Source organism: Oncorhynchus tshawytscha, linkage group LG13 (genome assembly GCF_018296145.1).
Source record: "Oncorhynchus tshawytscha isolate Ot180627B linkage group LG13, Otsh_v2.0, whole genome shotgun sequence".
Classification (NCBI taxonomy): Eukaryota; Metazoa; Chordata; class Actinopteri; order Salmoniformes; family Salmonidae; genus Oncorhynchus; species Oncorhynchus tshawytscha.
Window position 1 is genome coordinate 51,142,233 of NC_056441.1, and position 18,396 is coordinate 51,160,628.

Genomic DNA, 18,396 nt, shown 5'->3' on the forward strand with positions numbered 1-18,396 from the left:
CATGCTCCCTTGCCCCTCGCCTATGGAATGCTCTCCCTCACCATCTGAGAGCTGCTCCATCACTCTGAACTTCTAAAACTGGCCTAATAAGAGTCAAAGTCATTCGGGGAAGGGGTTTTCTAAGCTTACATATAGAATTGTTTTAATATGGTCACACCATGGATCATTTAGCTATTTGATTTAGAATTTTAGGACCCCATTAGGTATCTTAAAAATAAAAAATTAATGATTTGATAAAATATTGAAACTATTAAATATCACATATGGAACCATGTAGTAACCAAAAAAGTGTTAATCACAATATATTTTATATTTGAGATTCTTCAAAGTAGCCAACCTTTGCCTTGATGACGGCTTTGCACACTCTTGGCATTCTCAACCAGCTTCACCTGGAATGCTTTTACAACAGCCTGGAAGGACTTCCCACATATGCTTGAGCACTTGTTGGCTGCTTTTCCTTCACTCTGCGGTCCAACTCATCCCAAGCCATCTCAATTGGGTTGAGGTTGGGTAATTGTCGAGGGCAGGTCATCTGATGAAGCACTCCATCACTCTCCTTCTTGGTCAAATAGCCCTTACACAGCCTGTAGGTGTGTTGGGTCATTGTCCTGTTAAAAAACAAATAACAGTCCCACTAAGCGCAAACCAGATGGGATGGCGTATCGCTGCAGAATGCTGTGGTAGCCATGCTGATTAAGTGTTCCTTGAATTTGAAATAAATCCCAGACAGTGTCACCAGCAAAGCACCCCCACATCATCACACCTCCTCCATGCTTCATGGTGGGAACCACACATGCAGAGATCATCTGTTCACCTACTCTGCGTCTCACAAAGACACGGCTGTTGGATCCAATAATCACAAATTTGGACTCATCATCAAATTTGGACTCCATTGCTCGTGTTTCTTGGCCCAAGCAAGTCTCTTCTTCTTATTGGTGTCCTTTAGTAGTGGTTTCTTTGCAGCAATTCGACTATGAAGGCCTGGATCATGCAGTCTCCTCTGAGAAGTTGATGTTGAGATCTGTCTGTTACTTGAACTCTGTGAAGCATTTATGTGGGCTGCAATTTCTGAGGCTGCTAACTCTAATGAACTTATCCTCTGCAGCAGATGTAACTCTGGGTCTTCCTTTCCTGTGGTGGTCCTCATGAGAGCCAGTTTCATCACTGCATTTGATGGTTTTGCGACTGCAGTTGAAGAAACTTTCAAAATTCTTGAAATGTTCCGTATTGACTGACCTTCATGTCTTAAACTGTCATTTCTATTTTCTTATTTGAGCTGTTCTTGCCATAATATGGACTTGGTATTTTACCAAATAGGGCTATCTTCTGAATACCACCCCTACCTTGTCACAACACAACTGATAGGCTCAAATGCATTAAGAAACAAATCAAATTGAGATGCAGACTTGAGGGTCGTCCCAAGCTTCTATAGCCACAAGTCATAAACCCCACCCATAAACCATAAACCCCACCCATATCTACAATTTCTCATTTTACATTTTTATTTATTTATCTCTGACCTTAAACTAAGCCTGAAAATATATATTTTTTGTATCCAATTTTGACATTGTGGATGTGGAATCTGAATTTGTGACCTGTGAAATCTGACTTTGTGGCTATAGAAGCTAGTGGAAACCTTGATTGAGGAGAAGCGGCACACGGGAAGGGGCGGGGTCAGCTGTGGACACATTTTCATTTGCGGAGGCTTTCCAGACAGACAAGTGATGGGCAATGGGGTTCATATGGGTTCCCCTGGGCGTGTTCAGATATAAATGCCACGAATAGAACTGACATGATTCCTTAGAATCAGAGGTATGTTTGTTCTACAATACATATACTGCAAATTGAATAAACAATTTTGTAAGCTTGTCTTGCTGTTCATAAAAAAATAAAAAAATGTCAATCATTTTTCTTTATTGTAGTAACGTTAACGTTAGAGATCGAAGACAATTGTCATGCAATGCCCTCTGAAGCAACATAGATAATTACAACTAATATATTGTTTATGTGTAGCGGAGAAAAAAAACCTGTATGCATATGAACGTGTGAGTGTCTGTGTGTTAGAGACCCCCAGAATGCTCAGGTTTAAACTCCCATTCACCAGCTCTGCAAGCGTTATAATGTCAAAATATGTTTGTTGATCACCAAATATGGAGTTTCACTGAGCAATTACTGTATCTTAATTTACTCCTTAAGGCCGGTATGTAGCTACAATCACTCGTTACGGCCACAAACAGGTTGGAAGCCTACAACAGCTCAATACATTGGAGGTGCCGAAGAGGCATTTTTGAAGTACATACCGACCGTGTCACGGGAGTAAATTAAGATAGTTACTGGTGTACTGGTTCAATGGATGCATAGCTATGTAGCCAATCTGTGTATGGACCCTAAACGTTAATATTTGTTCAGAACAGTGGTTCTAATTGCTTCCACGGTTAATCAGTAATTCCCAAGAAATTCGCAGAAAATGACAGTGAAGGATCAAACTGCAATTGAAAGTCCTGCCTCAGTAGCCTCCTTCACTCATGCTGCCAAACATGCCCTTATTTTAAGTGTCTCTGAAATGGAAAAACAATTGTAACCATTTCCCTGTTTGGCCGCTAGATTTGCTCATGGTTGCCCTACGTATTTGTTACATGAGAAATACAAGGAAAGCTATTAGTGTTGCCAGTACCGTCATTGGTGAAAAACACAAGGCTCGTCGTCAATGAATTGCGTAGTAAACTGTCCTTTGGAGGCTTCTGCTGTGCACGAGTGATGTAGGGATGTCCCATTCCCTGTGGTTATTTATCTCTCCTTATCCCTAACACTTGTTGCATTTTTGAAGGACACTCGCCCACCGAGGGACACTCGAAAACGAGGGGGAGGGCTAAAATGAGTATTGGGATTGAGCCAATGGCTGTGTTCGAGATCATCAAAACGACTGCAGGTGAGTGATGACTGACTGATCTACAAATCACTTTGCATCATAAATAATGACTCAATATTATTTGCAGATCAGTCTGTCAGTCACAATTTATCCATGATAAAATGTGGTTATGAGCCTCTCGAACACGGCCAATGGCTTTCAGTTCTGTGGCCTTCACCAAGTGAGTGCCAAAGTGAATATTTTGTTATAATTGAAATTAAACTCTCTATGACAATACATTTCATATATCATAAGTACATACTTTGACAGCCTAGTTTTACCCTAACACAGTGGTCTGAATCTCCTGGTTTGCAGGCACATCGGGCAGGTCACATTATGCTGGCTTGCAAAGTGATATGTAATTCCCAGCCAGAGTTAGGATATCCAATTTGTTCTACTTTTAATCACCCGCAACCTGCATTTGGAATGACTGCCAAGGTAAGAGAAATTGATAAACAAGACTAACTAAACCACCTAAACTGGAACAACCATCTCCGTAACGGATTGGATTAGTTCAGATAAATGTATTTTATTTATCTTTGTGTAGCATAAAATCAATACATTTATGTGCATACAAAAACACACCTGTTGAAACAAAAATAAAATCTAAAAATCAACTGGCAATAGAACATGCTGGGAAATATGACAATGATAGGTGGGGGTTTTGAGTGTGTGATGATTGTATCTTCTTTATAGTCAACATTTTTGGTACAACAATGTACCATTATACTAGATTATCTGCACATGTACCCTAAAAGGTACGACACCATGTTATATTATATATGTACCTTGAAATGTACATTGTGTATTTTAATATTTGTGTACCCCTGGGAACAATACCGTACCCTTAACCGTAACCTTTTTTTCTGAGAGCGAATGACAAGTTTAACGGGCTCCTGAGTGGCTCAGCGGGCTAAGGCACTGCATCTCAATGCAAAAGGTGTCCATGGTTCAAATCCAGGCTGTATCACATATGGCCCTGATTTGGAGTCTCATAGGGTGACGCCCAGGTTTGGCCAGGGAAGGTATCATTTTAAATAAGAATTTGTTAACTGACTTGCCTAGTTAAATAAAGAACATTGTATATACAGTATATATTTATCACTGAGGCTGATGCAATCCAGCCCTTGTTGTAATTTAGGGCAGTGATAGGCAGTGATAATATTAGTGTACTTCTAATTGCTAAAATCTAATGTCATTCATGTCATTTAAACATGAACATAAAAATAAGCATGATTTAATTGCTCATTATGTGTTTACTTATTTGTCTCATTGGAATATTTGAATTGTGCAGTTATGGTTTAGAAAATGTCAAATTATATTGCTCCTTTTCTATTAGATTTGTACAATTATTTTGGATTTAGGACAGATGGCCTAGGTAAATGCCTTTTTTATTAGGACTGGTTGGGGGACGCCACCCACCTGCATGCAGGAGCCCGCCCCTGTGTGACGTCCTTACCAACGTGTCTATTTCGTGGAGAGATAGCGCGGTTCGGGTTATAAATTACGCGCTGAGAGGCACAGCAACACACGGACAACCCGGGCCATTTCGTTAAAATACAAGCCCATTACTACCGCCAACAGACAATATAGTCAAACATTTTCTTCATATTTCGTTCGTATTTCGTTTCTTTTTTAAGGTACACTCAGGGCGCACAATGGAAGAAAACATGGAGGGGAAGGTATCCAACGGAGAAGCGCATCTTGATGAGCCGGTAGCCAACGGACTCCGCCACAAGAAGTGTTCCAACGAGACAACCGTGGAGAAAATAAAGAGGTTAGTCATGGCCAACTTGCTGGTGATTCTCACAGTGGCCGGGGTGATCATCGGGGTGTTCATCGGACTTGGTGTGCGCCACATGGAGCTGAGCAGGACACAGATCCTCTACGTGGGCTTCCCAGGCGAGCTGCTCATCCGGTTGTTGAAAATGATCATCATCCCCCTGGTGGTGTGCAGCCTGGTGTCCGGGGCGGCCAGCATCGACCCCAAAGCTCTGGGCAAGCTGGGCGGCTGGGCGATGATTTTCTTTTTGGTCACCACTTTAATTGCATCAGCCATTGGGGTGATCATGGCGTTCATCATCTCCCCCGGATCAAACACCGGCTCCAAGCCAATTTTGTCGGATGACGGCGAGCTGCCCCAGGCCAAAGAAGTGGTGGACTCCTTCTTGGACCTGATCAGGTGAGATCATGGCAGGGGTGGTGATTTAGGCTGAGCAGAAAGGGCAGACGGGCTGATGTGGCATCTAACCATTTGGGGGTAGTTCACTGCCTTGTTTTGTCCCCATCTTTTTTTGTCACCATGACAAAGTGCTCACACGTGGCAGACCCATTAGCCAACAGCAAGCTAACGAACCCACTGTTTGAATTTGACCGGGTCTCCTTTTGATGTTGCTTTGTTCCCCCATACATTTCCATATATAAATTAGAAAACAGAGCAAAGTAGTCTGGCTGCGCTTGTATCGTCTTTGACACTTTTACAGTCAGTGCTCTCTTGCTGGGTCAGTACAAATAAGGTCTCTTGAAACTTTGAAGGGGGGGGGTACTCTCAGCCCTGCTTTCTGGGATTGTTGGTGATATCCGCGCCATCCAGTTGAATTAAAGGCACAGTATCCCCCAACCGGCCGGGGTTCCCTTCGCCGTGTGCCCAGAAAAGAATCTCGCATACCTCGGTCAAGTCCACACACCGTGCCATCATAGCGAGACGGTTGAGAAGGTATCGGTGTGCTAACGAGCTTTAGTAGTTGCTAACTACACTAGTCAGCCAATGAATTCCTCTTGCTGTAACATAGGGGGGTAGTTGCATCAGCTCATGGTGCAGCCGGTTAAATCCTCGGAAGTTTATTCAGCGTCCAAGGACAGATGGATGTCTTGACCTTTCCCCTTTTGTCATTCCAACCCTCTTATCATCAGAAAAAAATTACAACCTGTTTATCCTACATACCTGATATTATGTAACACATGCATGTGCTTAGGACAAATACACTGCACGGGAAACATTGTAATGATCGTCGTAGCGTGTGTGGGGCGGTAGTTCTGAGTAGGTTTTTGGGCTGGCCCCTTTCTTTCTAGGAATAGACCCATGTATTTCCAAAAATGGGCAGTACATTTGGTTCCAGCCATGTGGGTTTTTTTTAGACACGGACGAGGAACGATTTCTTGAACATTCCGTTCTTTCAAATAAAACTTGTATTGGTCACATACACGTGTTTAGCAGATGTTACTGCGAGTGTGGCGAAATGCTCTTGCTTCTAGTTCCCCGACTGAGCAGCAATATCTACCACTGTTTGGTAGTGAGTGGAAACGCTAAGGGGATGCTTCATATTTAGACATCCTGTGACCTATCTTGTCTCATTGTTCTCTGGTGCTTCTACTGCTTTGATGCCCTAAAAGCCTCTCAAGCGTATGAGTCAAGTCGTTTTGACTGGCCCGGGAGAGGGTGATCTCTTCTAGATGGAGAGCGAAAGGTGTTAGTGGGGGAATGTGTGCGTGTGGGTCGAGCCACTCCCTTTTGTATTTCTATTTATCTAAAGGATGACCACGGCTATGCCAAACTGAGCCTTGATTCAGAAACAAACCATCCTTTTTTACTAATTTAATATACCGTACATTCCTACGGACATCGAGCCTACTTCTACGCACTCTCTCTCAATGTAACGTCGCTGTTGGATTTAGGAAGGAAGTGGTGAACAGTTTGTCACCAAAGCCTCATGTTGGCACGTACAGTACTCAAAATCTACTAGGAATGTGGCACAAAAGTGTCAGTCTGCCGTGAGCCCTTACTGCAACAGAACTGATGTCATAAAACAAACTATTTGCTGGACCTTGGGTGTTGTAAACCGTCTCCATACACTGCTGTTCCATAGCATCAGGTTGTGTTACACAGATACCCCCTACAGTGACTGTTAACAGGAAGTACTCAACTGTCAAAGGATCCTTTGTGCGCATGTCACAAAATTCCTGCCCCCCCCCACTGCTAGATTAAGCCTACTAGTTAGGGATTTTAGAACCTAAACATCTTGCCAATCATTTAGCCTATCACATGTTGTGCCTCAATTGGATAATAAAGAATGGCCTATTCTCCAGGGCTGGAACTGAGGACCCTGTGTTTTCCGGTAGGATTAGAAACCTGACTAGACCACACCCAATCTACAGAGAAGTCATTGTTTATGGTGTGCCCTCTCTGCTTTTCACCATTAAAAAAAGAGCCTCGCTCAGGTTATTTCCATTCATTTGGAGGCCCATTCTTCACACAACCTAAACGAGGCCTATGTCTGTTTCTTTGGGTTTATAAAGAGAAGCACATGTAGCGTCTCTAAATTGACGCCATGCAGCCAGTCTCGAGACTCCTTGAGATGTAGTCTAGTATGGATCGATGCCAGTTTCTGCCAGCCAGAGATGTAGTCTAGTAGGATTGATGCTTTCTGCCAGCGGCTTGAGATGTAGTCTAGTATGGATCGATGCCAGTTTCTGCCAGCGGCTTACTTCTTGTAAAACAATTCACTAGCAAGGCAGATGTACTATTTTGCTCTATCTGGCAGAGGGGAGGCAGCCAAAAGCACCACCCCATACTCGAGCTTTAAATCATTTATGAAGTTCACAATCTTTTTGTTGTTGTCAGTCAGCTGCTCTGTTCCTCCCGGTCAGCATTATGGGTGACCTCTAAACCTCAAAATTCATTGCGGGTGGTGAAAGTCAGAGGCTACTTTCCAAAGTCTGTCTCAGCCTTCAGCTAGTCCAGACCCCCTAGGTCCCAGTCCAGACCCCCTAGGTCCCAGTCCAGACCCCCTAGGTCCCAGTCCAGACCCCCTAGGTCCCAGTCCAGAAAAATGTCGTAAATACACTTCAAACTGTTATCTAACTCAGATTACACGGGTGTTGGGTAATGCATATGCTTTAGTTTATAATCCTTCACCTATAGTTGTCGTTATGACTTAGTAACTCGCCCTTTGCATAATACGATCTACAAGTTGCGACAGGGTGGTCTCTCCTTCCAAATCCAACGCATAAGGAATCCACTCGTTTATAATACTTCATTTCTATGTTTTCATTTCGGATTAGTCTTTCTTGGATGCGTGTGGCTCTCGGCGGGGAATCAATGAGAAAGGTTGTCAGTCTCGGGAGGACACACACACACACACACACAGAAAGGCCACAAAGGATGAGTGTTAATTGTGCCGCTTGCGTGACTTATGTGGCTCATTAAAGCGACCACTCTCTGTCGGGGTCCCGGTTTGGCAGCGGCCGGCCCGAAGAGCAGTTCACTACAGCGGAATAGAGGAGCCCTTTAAAAGTATCCACTGTATTTCACTCCTCTCTCTCTCTCTCTCGCTCCTCTGTTCTCTCGCATACATACTAACACAATATCACAAACAGTTGTGGCAGGTTCTCGTAGTTACAAATGAACTACGACCGGCTTAAACCGGTCAATGGGTTAAATAAAGGTCATAAACCAACTGAAGTGGGATACGGCATCACATTTCCCGACTAAGGTACGATAAACCCTCCATACCCTTCCACATCCTGGTATACTTTGCTGCTTTTCTCACAAGAGGGTTGCCGGGCACCTTAATTGCGAGGACTGGCTGGTGGTAATGGCCGGAACGGAATCAGTGGAATGGGATGCCCTTGGATCCGTTCCAGCCATTATTATGAGCCGTCCTCCCCTCAGCAGCCTCCACTGCTTATATCCACCTGGCTCTCATCCGTTTTTGCTTTCCCGCCTGTTAGCTCAATTTGTCGTTCACAGGTATGCAGGCAGTGTTGTACCTCTTGTTTGTTTACTGATCAAGGTTTGATATGCCCAGTAACTCATTCACATGGATTGACTGGTAGTGTTGGACTTCAGTTGAAAGGATGTGCCCTTTGCTCTTACTGACCTACCTGCAAGTCATTGTCTGTCCAGTTCTCGACTTGTTAGTTTAACCCCGAGACGTAAACACACAGACAAACATACAGGACAATGGAGGGTAGCTGTTATACGTAGACGACGTTAAGAGAGAAGGGCGGCGCTACTATTTACTGGATTTGAATTGGAGGCAAGTCATAAATTTTTTTTTAAAAAGCCTCGGGACAAAATAATTGGTTTGCAGGAACAAAGAAAGTTGGAGGTAGAGTTGTTGTTGCGTCAATCCTTCCTGTAACATGCCTCTACAGTTCTCTCTCTATGGTATTTGGTTCACATACCTGAGCAGTATTTCAGGAGTTTCCAAGACAGAGAAGGCGTTTATTATATATATTTTTAAATACTTATATATAAAATTCTTATTTACAATGACAGCATACCCCGGCCAAACCTGGACAACACTGGGCCAATTGTGCACCACGCTATGGGACTCCTAATCACAGCCGGATGTGATGCAGCCTGGATTCGAACCAGGGACTGCAGTGACGCCTCTTGCACTGTAAACACAACACACCCAGCACCACTCTTCACATGTCCCCAGATCAGGCAGGCTGTGTTGTGTGTATTTATGCTGTTTTACCAGCCCCTTCGCTCTTTACTCAAACACCACGGTAATGTGAATACAGTACCAACACGCTATTACACTAAGCGTGTACACCGCATGCCAAAACTGGACCCTGATGGGTTACGGTTTAATATGTGCTCCGTTAGCACGTTCAAAGTAGTGTGTCTACTTTTCCTTGGGTGTTTGGGCCTAGATCCGGCTGTCACCCGGGAGCGTTTGTGTGTTTCGTTTGAGGGTGTTTCTGTACTGGTCAGGGAGGGTGTATCAGTCCTTCGCCTGCAGCCCCGTTTGCATTCTCTTTTTCCCTCTGTCTATTCCAACCACCACCGGATGTCCCAGCGTCTAGCCACGTTAATTTGGCTTTAATGACCGTGGTGGCATTGGGTTGTCATGACACGGCCCACGGTGACATTGGGTTGTCATGACACAGCCTACCAGGAAGTAAAAATAAGGAAGGGGGGGGGGTTAGGTGGGGTCAGCCGGGTATTAAATCTAAACAGAGATATGTGGCCATCATCCAGCGAGTTTTGGGCAGGCAGACGGTTGTCCGTTGAAACTTGACACCCACGTTAACGTCACTGCTTCCTGTTTCTGTGGGACCTTCACTCCCAGCCAGAGCAAGATGTTTTTATTTATTTAACCTTTATTTAGCTAGGCAAGTCATTTCCGTTCCCTTTAATATATATATATTAATATATATATATATATATATATATATATATATATATACCAAGTCCTGCGACAGCCATGGAAGTGGAGTGTTTTGAATTGACAGGGTTTGTTAGACTGATAGCGGTCAGCTTCCTAGAAGTGTGGTTTAAGGGCCACTTCTACCTTAACTCATTCTACACTCGGTCGCATGGTTGCGGCCGTTTAATCCCACAATGCATTGTTTCCTGTCCCGCCCGTGTTCAGGTCAGAAAGAGCTGCAGGATAAAAACACAAAACAAGTTTATCCCGTATTACTTTAAATCCATATGGATGTTGACTGGGAGTGAAGTTGTTAGGGTGTGACTTAGTGCTCTGAGGAGAGTTGGCCTGTATGTGGCTTTATTAGGGGTTGGTACAGTAACTTCACTGGGGTGTGTCTGTGCTGTATTGTAGAGCTGTAATCTGCCCACCTCTCTCTGTGAGGTCTGGGTTTGGGCATGAAATCCTAGCAGCAGCAGTTTTTGGGGGCAGGTCGGAGGATTAAAACACTGACATTTTTCCCCCCGCTTTTCCCACATGACAGAACTCGTGGTTGGTTCCCTCGTGAGGCGTCGGTGCCCGGGGGTATAGGCGCCGAGTTAGCATAAAGGGATCATGGAAAGATGGCTTAGAAGTTAGAACAAGGAGTTCAGTTAGGTGTTGTATCCCGTGGCTTGTTAACTTTAGCTCGAATCAGTTTACCTTTCCCCAAATTCCATTTTTGGAATGATAAGTTAATGATGAAGATAAATACCCATTGATTTTTGAAGAGTTGAATTCAGAAATGCCTATTTAAGCTTAGTTCAACTGTTGTACCCCACCAGAACTCAAAATATAAGTGCATTTTACGCCAATGTTTGTAAATATACACTGAATAGCGTCAAAGAATGGTTAAAGCTATGTGAATGGTCAGTTCTTGCATCCATAGCTGTGTATGTTTTTGAGAGCCACGTAGAAAGCTTAGTTACGGTTTCAATTAAGGATTCTCTTTTGAGCCATTTAAGGGGGGGAAACTCCAAACGGACTGTAGATGAATGTCCCGTGGCGACTTTTACCTCTTGTAGAACCTCTTGTCGGAACGCCAACGGGTACACGGCTCTCCATATACCGTTACACACCAGAAAGTCAAGCCAATACATTTCAGCCCTGACTGTCACACACCTGCACTAGCAGAGTCCCTTAGAGATGAAGTGACTTAATGTTTCCCTTCCTGTAATCCCCCCCCCATATTCTGGTTTCTAGCTGTGGTTTCTGATCATCATTTAGGGTCACTGTCAGCACAGCTGGTGCCTTTTGTAGTGTACTGAATGTGTCTCTTGTTCTCTCTTCCAGAAACATCTTCCCCTCCAACTTGGTGTCTGCTGCCTTTCAGTCTGTGAGTGTCCTCTTGTACTGCACATACAATAGAAGGAGAGACACCCAGACGTAAAGGAATAATCCACTCAAACTCTTTTGTGACATTTTTGTTTTCCTCATTAGTCCGTTGTTGATACGATCCCAATTTTGTTTGCATGTCCGCAATCGCGTTTTCAAGATGCAGGGCTTTCAAAAAGCAAATTGTAATTTGCCCCGTGACGCAAAACGCGTCACCATGATGATGTGGCAAGTTACAATTGGCCGTTTGAAAGTCAAATATCTTGAAAACGTGATTGCTGACATGCGAAGCATGTCAAGGTTTTTAAGGCGTTTAAAAAAAAAATATCCACATAATTAGTTAGTTAAACAGAACACGTCTCGCTTCGGTGTGCTAATGAAATATGTCCCCCTCTGTCTGCAGTACGCTACCAGTTACAAGTTTGTGACCAAGAATGTCTCTAATGGCTTGCCCAGCATCACAGTGGAGAAGGTACGTTGGCTTGAATCTAAATGGGATGTCACATTTGACTTTCTAATATCTATGGCTGTTGACAGTTTGAACGTGTCTAAAAGGGCATCACTCACGCCGACCTGAGTTACCGCGTTGTGTTGAGTGGCTAATGTGTGCGCGTGTGTGTCTAGGTTCCCTTTGGCACAGACCAGGACGGTATGAACATCCTAGGACTGGTGGTGTTTGCCATAGTGTTTGGTGTGGCCCTGAGGAAGCTGGGAGAGGAGGGAGAGATCCTCATCAAGTTCTTCAACTCCTTCAACGAGGCCACCATGGTGCTGGTGTCCTGGATCATGTGGTAAGGGAAGCCGTTTGCCCAGCAGCACTGCAGGGACTAGATCTGGGTGTGAGAGAGGATACGCGGATGATGTGTGTGCGTTTTGCCACCCCGCGTTTGTTCTCTTCCACACGTCAACTTGTGATTTGTACTAATAATATGCAATTTAAATAGTGTTTTTCAAGGACCTTAAGTCACTAATTGTTGTATTTGTACTTGCTTCATATGTGGTAATATTGATGCATATTGTTTAAAAAAAAATTGTTTGTACTTTGGACCGCGTCCTTACAAATTCATAACGGTAACCCACCTCTCGCTCTCTCCTCTCTCTCGCTCTCTCTCCTCTCTCTCTCTCCAGGTATGCCCCCCTTGGAATCATGTTCTTGGTAGCAGGGAAGATCGTGGAGATGGAGAACGTGGGAACGCTGTTTGCCAGCCTGGGCAAGTACATCGCCTGCTGTATCGTCGGCCACGCCGTCCACGGCCTGCTGGTCCTGCCGGGCATCTACTTTATCATCACCCGCAAGAACCCCTACACCTTCCTGTGGGGCATCTTCACCGCTCTGGCCACCAGCTTTGGAACCAGCTCCAGGTACGGTTGTAGTCACTAGATCACATACTAGAGAGGATGGTAAAATCCTTAATTACTCTTATACCAAGGTTGCTCTGTACCGTACCAAGAATGCTCAACTCCATTACTATGCAGTTAAAATACAATTATTCAAGTGACACGAAACAACATGTTACCAAAAGTGTTACTGGGAAGAGAAACATTGGTGAATACGTCAGAACAGATATTAGCCCTCTTACACACACACACACACACTCATGCTCTCTCTCTCTCTCTCTCAGCTCTGCCACCCTGCCCCTGATGATGAAGTGCGTGGAGGAGAACAACGGTGTGTCGAAGCACATCAGTCGTTTCATTCTGCCCATCGGTGCCACGGTGAACATGGACGGTGCAGCGCTCTTCCAGTGTGTGGCGGCCGTCTTCATCGCTCAGCTCAACAACATCCCGCTCAACTTCATCCAAGTCTTCACCATCCTGTGAGTCCCGCTCCCTCTAGTCCGTTTGCTTCGGTTCCGTTTGTGTTGGGTAAAGCAGAGCAAATTCAAATGTTGTAGCTGTTCTACACGCATGCTAAACAGACTTGAATAAAGCTTGGGTCAAACTCGCCAGGCTGAGCATTAGGAAACGCTGTGCTCTTTGAGTGGCTAATTCTCTGCATGTCCCGCCCCCACTGTCAGGGTGACAGCCACGGCGTCCAGTGTGGGAGCAGCGGGGATCCCCGCGGGGGGCGTGCTGACGCTGGCCATCATCCTGGAGGCAGTGGGACTGCCCACCAGCGACATCTCCCTCATCCTCGCCGTCGACTGGCTCGTGTGAGTACCTCGTGCTGACTGTGGTTCTACTGGAACAGCTCCTCCATCACAAGGCCTCTATAATGCTGTCGTATACATGTCATAACACCCTGCGACCGTTTGTCTGCTTCATACACTTCACACAGCATTGACATGACAAATGAATGCATATGGTGACCACTTGTTTCGGACCATTGTTTCAGGGACCGTACCTGCACCATTCTGAACGTGGAGGGCGACGCCTATGGAGCCGGGCTGCTGCAGTGGTACGTGGACCGCTCTGACAAGCCCAGGGAGGGGCCGGAGCTAAGCGAGGTAAAGCTGGAGGATGGCACGCCCGCCTTGCCGGAGCACTCGCCCCTCATCGAGGAGAAGGAGAGCAGCAGGGGCGCGGGCGACGACACGGCGGCGGCTCGCGGCTCTGAGAAAGAGTCGGTCATGTAGATGGTTCGCTGACGTGTCATCGATGACCCTCCGTTTGACCCCTCAATCATGCCAGAAAGGAGGGGGAGAGGGCCTTTTTAGACTTCCATTTAAAGACTATTCCTCTCCTTGTGTCTTCTCTCTTTCTAAGCGAGACTGAGAGATCCAGGTAGGGGGGGTTGGTGGGGGGGAGAAAGGAGAGCGTGAACAGAGGCTGTTCGGATTTGAACGTGACAGTGTTTTTGATTAAGGACTCTAGATTGGAGTCCTTTGAATGCTGCTTTGGTTCAGAAGAGCTGGCCCTGACTTCCACTCCCCTTTTAAAATATTTATAACAGTAACCAGTCTTGAAAAGGCAAATATCTCCATGTTTTCTATATCACAGCCGCATGTACAATTTGTTTCTCTGTGTATGAAGTAGCCTGCACTAATTCTCACTGTACTCTGTGAGAGTAGATGATGAAAATTCCAAAGTTATCACACAAGATCCTCTGTACTGTATGATGTACCAAATTAAGTTGAATCCTAAATGATGTTCCACTGCTGGGAGAAAGGACTTTTCTCACACAAGAACTGTGGCTCTGCTCAATGCTTCTAATCTGTAGCTGTTTTTATCCCAGACATTTCAGTCAGGCTGGGGCCAAGCACAAGAGGGTTTGCACAGTCCAAATGAAGGCTTCATGTTCTCACAGTGGTTTTACAATGTTAAAAGAATGTGTGAGAGGTGTTGCAATAGAGATCCTATTAAATTACTAAGAGGGGAAATGTCATATCTCAAAGTTTCAGAATGGGACAAAATGGCAGCCATCTTGGTCAGGGCGAAATCCAAAAACAGTCATGGGAATGAATGGCAGTAGAGGCATGGGTGATGCATTTCCTGCTTTTACTTAAGCAGGGGGGTAAGGCATGTGATACATCATGAATTGTGCTATATTTGAGCTAGTGTATGGCTGTGGATCGACTGCATTGTTTGAATAGGAATGTTGCCATTTTAGCAGTTAATTTGAAAAAATGTATAGGATCATTCCTCAAACTGACTGGCTAGCTAGCTAATAGACACATGGAGTGCAGATCAATTTTTGTTTTACACTATATTATCACAGCACTGGCAAACCATGGTTGACCACCTCCCTGACCAACATGGCTGACATTTGGACCTTGATAAGAAGGTTAATGTCCATTCTAGTGTTCGAATTCTTAATTCTATGGGTGTTGCCCTTCCTGTTCCTTCACTAGGCTAAGAGTCGCAGTAACCTAATGTTGCATGTCCTATGTTTATTGGGGAATAGGACTTTTGGCAGACGAGTGGGAAGATAAGTGGGGGGAGTTACAGTGAGCCAGTCTGAGGCAATTTCATTTAGAGGAATACATTCTGAAATTCTATTTGTGTCTATGACAAAGGTGTATCTTTTAAAGCAAGGGGTTATTGACTGTAGGCCGTTTTATCAATTTGTGTTTATTTCATTACTTTTTTTTGTTTTTTGAAATGTATTTCTTGAATCAGATATACTTCAAAGCAGACGAGGCCAGTGGCTGAGTAGGAACATACTCGTCAGCCTCTTTTTGGATCAGTTCTACTGTTTTAAATTGTCTCCAAGCTGGCTTCCCTTCATCAAGTGAAGAATGTACCTTACCCAAATCATGAACACTTTTTTAAAAACATTTTATTTGTAGACTTATTAACGTTATTTGAAAGTTTATTTTTGCTAGTTATATTTGATGCTTTAATAATTTGTTGGTAATCGCTTTTTATACTCAATGTTTATCATTCTGCACAGAGCCGCTTGAAAACCTTTTGGCGAGACGACAGCATTTCTATTTTATTTAACTAGACAGGTCAGTCCCTAAGGGACTCCCGATCACGGCCGGTTGTGATACAGCCCGGGATCAAACCCGGGTCTGTAGTGACACCTCTAGCACTGCAATGCAGTTTTACCACTTCCAATGCAGTTTCACCACTTTCAAAGCAGCAGCACCTATGGGCCAGTTACTTGTGTTCCAGTTCAACACTTACCTGCTCTGTAAACTGTTTTCCTGAGCAAAAATAAGCGACTATAAATCTACTCGCTGAGCTTATTTATTTTGGGGAAAGTTTTTAGCATTCGTCTTGGCTATCTTACTGTACTAGCCAGGTTGATTAAGCAATAAGGCCCGGGGGGGGGGTATGGCCAATATACCACTGCTAAGGGCTGTTCTTAAGCACGACACAACGCGGAGTGCCTGGATACAGCCCTTAGCCGTGGTATGTTGGCAATATACCACAAACCCCAGAGGTGCCTTATTGCTATTATAAACTGGTTACCAACGTAATTAAAGCAGTAGAAATGAATGTTTTGTCATGGCCGTGGTATACGGTCTGATATACCACGGCTGTCAGCCAATCACCATTCAGGGCTCGAACCACCCAGTTTATAAAATCTCTTTTGGAACGTAATTGTCTTAAAGGGACAGCGTCCTATTTTGAGATGTAAAACAAATATTCTCAATTACATACTTTTAAAGAAAATAAGGGAATGCAATTAATACAATGCAGTTCTAAAGAATAAAGTAATGGCTTGTGTTGCGAAATTATATTAAACAGATTTTTTTATACATTTAATAGCTGAGAGAAAGAGAGAGAAAGCGTGCCAACATATGGGCTCTGCATGACCCCAGTGCATCGATTCTTTCAGGCCCAGTCACGCCGACTGGCCTATTCGGGCCAGTGAGATAAAAGCTAATAGGCCGTCCTTGTAAATAAGAATTGGTTCTTAAATTAACTGACTTGTCTAGTTAAATAAAGGTAAAAAAAATAAAAAATGTTGGACCCTGCAATAGCCTATGAATAGGGCCCAGACCATGACCCGGTTCAGGCACCAGAAAAGACACCTATGAATTATTTTGCTATGCTACTTTTGAACCTGTGGTGCCACCTCTGATTCTGCAGCTTGTCCCCCCCTGCTGTCTGTCTTTATGTTTTGTGCAATGCTTTAAAAAAAAAACATTCCACAGGGTCTTTGGTGTGTGTGTGTGTGTGTGTGTACAGATGAATGTATGTGTGGTGATGGTGGATGTGTAGTCAGTCACCATGGCCACACGATGATATAGTTACTAGAGCTGTAGAGAACCACGGTTTTGCTCTGAAATGACCCCGTTATTTCTAGAAATAAAATACTTTAAAAAAAATTAATATTCCCTTGTTGACTTTGCCTCTTTATTTCATATTTCTAAATAATAATACGATAATCTATGCCATTTAGCAGGCGCTTTTATCCAAAGCTACTTTCAGCCCTGCCTGTATTCTTTTTGTGCCCCCGGGAATCAAACCCATTATCCTGGCGTTGCAAACGCCATGCTATACCAACGGCGCCACAGAGGACCTAATGGTAATGGCTGTGTACATAAATATTACAAAGGTTGATGTATAGACAGTGTACGGGTAACACCTTCCTAATATTGAGTTGCAACCCCTTTTTGCCCTCAGAACAGCCTCAGTTCGTCGGGGCGTGGACTCTACAACGTGTCGAAAGCATTTTCCAAGGGATGCTGGGCCCATGTTGAGTCCGACGCTTCACACAGTTGTGTCAAGTTGGCTTGTGTCTCGAACTCAAACCGGTGTGTCTGGCACCTACTATCACACCCTGTTCAAAGGCACTTCACCATCTGAATGGCACACACACACACACACACACATCCATGTCTCCGTTGTCTCAAAGCTTAAAAATCCTTCTTTAACCTGTCTCCTCCCCTTCACCTACATTGATTTGAAATGGATTTAAGTTATATCAATAAGGGATCATAGCTTTCACCTGGTCAGTCTTGGGCATTTTGTACACTCAGTGTATCCACTATGACACGTTGTGAATAGGCCCTCCGGACAAGACAAGTTTGTCAGGTTGTAGTTAATGGCGATGCCCATGAAGGAACATATTACACAGACTACCTGGTGCTATGTCCTGCTTCCATGAGGTGTTGACGGAGAGACATGTACTTCTATTCATTCTAATGGAACTTCAGACATGCCCCTGGCTATCGCCTTCTCTGCTCGCTGGTCACCATAGCAGCACCCACCCGTAGCACGCGTTCCAGCAGGTATATCTCACTTGGCACCCCCAAAGCCAATTCCTCCTTTGGCCGCCTCTCCTTCCAGTTCTCTGCTGCCATTGACTGGAACAAACTACAAAGATCTCTGAAACTGGAAACACTTATCTCCCTCACTAGCTTTAAGCACCAGCTGTCAAAGCAGCTCACAGATCACTGCACCTGTACATAGCCCATCTATAAATAGCCCAAACAACTACCTCTTCCCCTACCGTATTTATTTATTTTGCTCCTTTGCACCCAGTATTTCTACTTTGCAAACTCATCTACTGTCAAATCTACCATTCCAGTGTTTTAATTGCTATATTGAATTTATTTC

General features: G+C 44.4%; 1 protein-coding gene across 1 annotated transcript; it reads left to right on the forward strand.

Annotated features, from left to right (window-relative positions):
• Positions 1 to 3,470: 3,470 nt before the first annotated feature.
• LOC112265091 (neutral amino acid transporter B(0)) lies at positions 3,471 to 17,005 on the forward strand. The gene is made up of 8 exons (XM_024442132.2): positions 3,471 to 5,090; positions 11,401 to 11,443; positions 11,846 to 11,914; positions 12,067 to 12,233; positions 12,571 to 12,804; positions 13,065 to 13,259; positions 13,461 to 13,595; positions 13,778 to 17,005. Exons 1-8 carry the CDS (start codon positions 4,567 to 4,569, stop codon positions 14,016 to 14,018), a joined length of 1,608 nt encoding a protein of 535 aa, XP_024297900.1. The 5' UTR covers positions 3,471 to 4,566; the 3' UTR covers positions 14,019 to 17,005.
• The last annotated feature ends 1,391 nt before the right edge of the window (positions 17,006 to 18,396 follow it).

Excerpts from the sequence above, each read along its gene's own strand:
- LOC112265091 (XM_024442132.2), top strand. The coding sequence starts at position 4,567 with ATGGAAGAAAACATGGAGGGGAAGGTATCCAACGGAGAAGCGCATCTT. Across the intron at positions 5,091-11,400 it reads TCCTTCTTGGACCTGATCAG|AAACATCTTCCCCTCCAACT; the intron begins GTGAGATCATGG and ends TCTCTCTTCCAG. Across the intron at positions 12,805-13,064 it reads AGCTTTGGAACCAGCTCCAG|CTCTGCCACCCTGCCCCTGA; the intron begins GTACGGTTGTAG and ends TCTCTCTCTCAG.